Below are 3,101 nucleotides of genomic sequence, written 5' to 3'. Positions count from 1 at the left end.
AATAATAATAATAATAATAATAATAATAATAATAATAATAATAATAATAATAAAGTTGGAAGGGACCTTGGAGGTCATCTAGTCCAACCTCCTGCTCAGGCAGGAAACCCTATACCATTTCGGACAAATGGCTGTCCAGTCTCTTCTTAAAAACTTCCAGTGTTGGAGCATTCACCACTTCTGGAGGCAGGTTGTTCCATTGATTAATTGTTCTTACTGTCAGGAAGTTTCTCCTTAGTTCTAGGTTGCTTCTCTCTTTGGTTAGTTTCCACCTGTTGCTTCTTGTCCTGCCTTCAGGCGCTTTGGAGAATAGCTTGACTCCCTCTTCTTTGCAGCAGCCCCTGAGATATTGGAACACTGCTATCATGTCCCCCCTCGTCCTTCTCTTCATTAGACTAGACATACCCAATTCCAGCAACCGTTCCTTGTATGTTTTAGCCTCCAGTCCCCTGATCATCTTTGTTGCTCTTCTCTGTACTCTTTCTAGAGTCTCAGCATCTTTTTTACATCGTGGTGACCAAAACTGGATGCAGTATTCCAAGTGTGGCCTTACCAAGGCATTGTAAAGTGGTATTAATACTTCACGTGATCTTGATTCTATCCCTCTGTTAATTCAGCCTAGCACTGTGTTGGCTTTTTTGGCAGCTGCAGCACACTGCTGGCTTATATTTAAATGATTGTCCACTAGGACTCCGAGATCCCTCTCACAGTTACTATTATTGAGCAAGGTGCCACCTATGCTGTACTTGTGCATTTGGTTTTTCTTGCCTAAATGTAGAACCTTACTTTTTTCACCATTGAATTTCATTTTGTTGGATAGCGCCCAGTGTTCAAGTCTGTCCTTCTGACTTTGCTTGTCAGAAGGTCACAAAAGGGGATCACACAACCCCTGGACAGTGTAACTGTCATAAATACATGCCAATTGCCAAGCATCCGAATTGTGATCACGTGACCAGGGGAATGCTGCAATGGTTGTGTGAAAAACAGTCCACTTTTTTCAACGCCGTTGTAACTTTAAACGGTCATTAAACGAATTGGCTGTATTTCGAGGACCACCTGTATATTAGAAGCAGAAACAGTGATGGCTCCGTAACCGCCTGACCATATCTACACTTGGTTATCCCCAGCTTTCTGGGTCAGCCATGATTTACACCTTTATAAAGGAATCGCGATACAGTCTCACATCAAACTTAACCCCCCCACACTTCCTGCCTCCCAAAATGGATGATGTTTTTAGAAAGCGCCTTCAAAGTTATGAAAAGAGCCTCCTCTTACTGACCTGTGATGGCATCAACTGAAACAGGGCCCAAACGCTTGCGACCGGAGACACCGTAGAGATTAAATCTATATCTTCGGCCAGGAACCAGGTTGGGGAGGAGGACTTCGTAAGAGTTCCCTTCCACGGGGACGGCTTGGGGCTTGCCATCCACGTCCTTGTACTGGATCATAAAAGAGTCAAAATTTCCAGCGTGGACAGTCCAGGAGAGAAGTGCAGAATTGTGGGTAAGGTTGGAAACAGAAAGCTCTCCCAAGCTGGGCTGAACCGGTGGTGTTGTGGCTAATGGGGCTGAAAAAGAAAGAAGAAACAAAGGAGTGAGGACAATCAACCAGGCCGCAGGGGTGGGCAACCTTGGCTCTTTTATGACTCGTGGACTTCAACTCCCAGAATTCCTGAGCCAGCCATGCTGAGGGGAAAGAGAGAGGTTTCCAAGCTGAGCCATGCTGGCTCAGGAATTCTGGAAGTTGAAGTCCACCAGTCATAAAAGAGCCAAGGTTGCCTACCCCTGAACCAGGGGAATGGCTTTGCCTTCAGAAGTTGTGGGTGTTCCATCACTGGAGGTTTTTAAGAAGAGACTGGACAGCCACTTTTCTGAAATAGTATACAGTCTCCTGTTTGAGCAAGGGGGGGTTGAGTATAGAAGACCTCCAAGGTCCCTCCCAGCTCTATTTTGATACTGAGGATAAAGATACAACTGAACGGAAGAATTCACGGAAACAAAGTATTCCACGGCTGTTACTAAATAAGATAGTTAAAGGTACTCCTTGTCGTATGGCCACAATTGAGCCGGAAGGAAGGATTATTCTTCTACCTGGAGTCTTGTTCCCACCACACTGTGGAAAACTTTAGTCCTACTTAGAGTAAATTCGGCTCACGTTGTTTAGGAGATACTGGGACTGTGACAATGGGGCTTGTCACAGGTTGAGTTTCTAAAGCCTTAGATCAGGGGTAGGCAACCTTGGCTCTTTTATGACTCATGGACTTCAACTCCCAGAATTCCTGAGCCAGCATGGCTCAGCTTGGAAACCTCTTCCTTTCCCCTCAGCATGGCTGGCTCAGGAATTCTGGGAGTTGAAGTCCACCAGTCATAAAAGAGCCCAGGTTGCCTACCCCTACCTTAGATTCTTCGCTGTTGCTAGAACTGCTTTCTCAAATCACAGATAGTCCTCGACTTACAGTCACAACTGAGCCCAGCATTTCTGTTGCTAAGCGAGACAGTTGTTAAGGGAATTTTGCCCCATTTTACGACCTTTCAGGCCACAATTGTTAAGTGAATCATTACAGTTGTTAAGCTAGTTACACGGCTGTTAAGTGAATCTGACTTCCCCATGGACTTTGCTTGTCAGAAGGACACAAAAGGAGATCACATGAATACACACACACACACACGGGACACTGCAGCCGTCATAAATATGAACCACTTGCCAAGCATCTGAATTTTCATCCTGAGACCCTGGGGATACCGCAACGGTCATAAGTGTGAAAAATGGTCATAATAATAAGGGTCTGGATGGGGTCTGGATGGGGAGGAACAGACTCAGACTCAACCCTTCCAAGACCGAGTGGCTGTGGATGCCAGCGCCTCGGCATAGTCAGCTGATTCCATCGCTGACTATAGGGGGTGAAATCTTGGCCCCCTCAGAGAGGGCACGCAACTTGGGAGTCCTCCTGGATTCACGGCTGACATTGGAAGATCACTTGTCGGCCGTGACCAGGGGGGCGTTTTATCAGGTTCGCCTGATACACCAGTTGCGGCCTTTTCTGGACCGGGACGCCTTGCGCACAGTCACTCAGGCTCTCGTCACCTCTCGCCTGGACTACT

The 3,101-nt window shown here is 46.5% G+C and overlaps 1 protein-coding gene across 1 annotated transcript in view; it reads right to left on the bottom strand.

The window, feature by feature from the left end:
• The window catches only part of LOC107293206 (tenascin-X), a gene marked incomplete at its 5' end in the record, with an annotated part of 98,895 nt that overhangs the window by 44,605 nt on the left and 51,189 nt on the right, over positions 1-3,101 (bottom strand). The window contains one exon of the mRNA XM_015822347.1: positions 1,280-1,567. Within this exon, the coding sequence (XP_015677833.1) occupies positions 1,280-1,567 (288 nt within the window). The remainder of the gene's footprint in view (positions 1-1,279; positions 1,568-3,101) is intronic.

Source organism: Protobothrops mucrosquamatus, unplaced genomic scaffold (assembly GCF_001527695.2).
Source record: "Protobothrops mucrosquamatus isolate PMUCROS unplaced genomic scaffold, P.Mucros_1.0 scaffold1529, whole genome shotgun sequence".
NCBI lineage: Eukaryota > Metazoa > Chordata > Lepidosauria > Squamata > Viperidae > Protobothrops > Protobothrops mucrosquamatus.
Note: the sequence above shows the minus strand (reverse complement) of the source record. Positions and strands in the feature narration are given on the sequence as shown.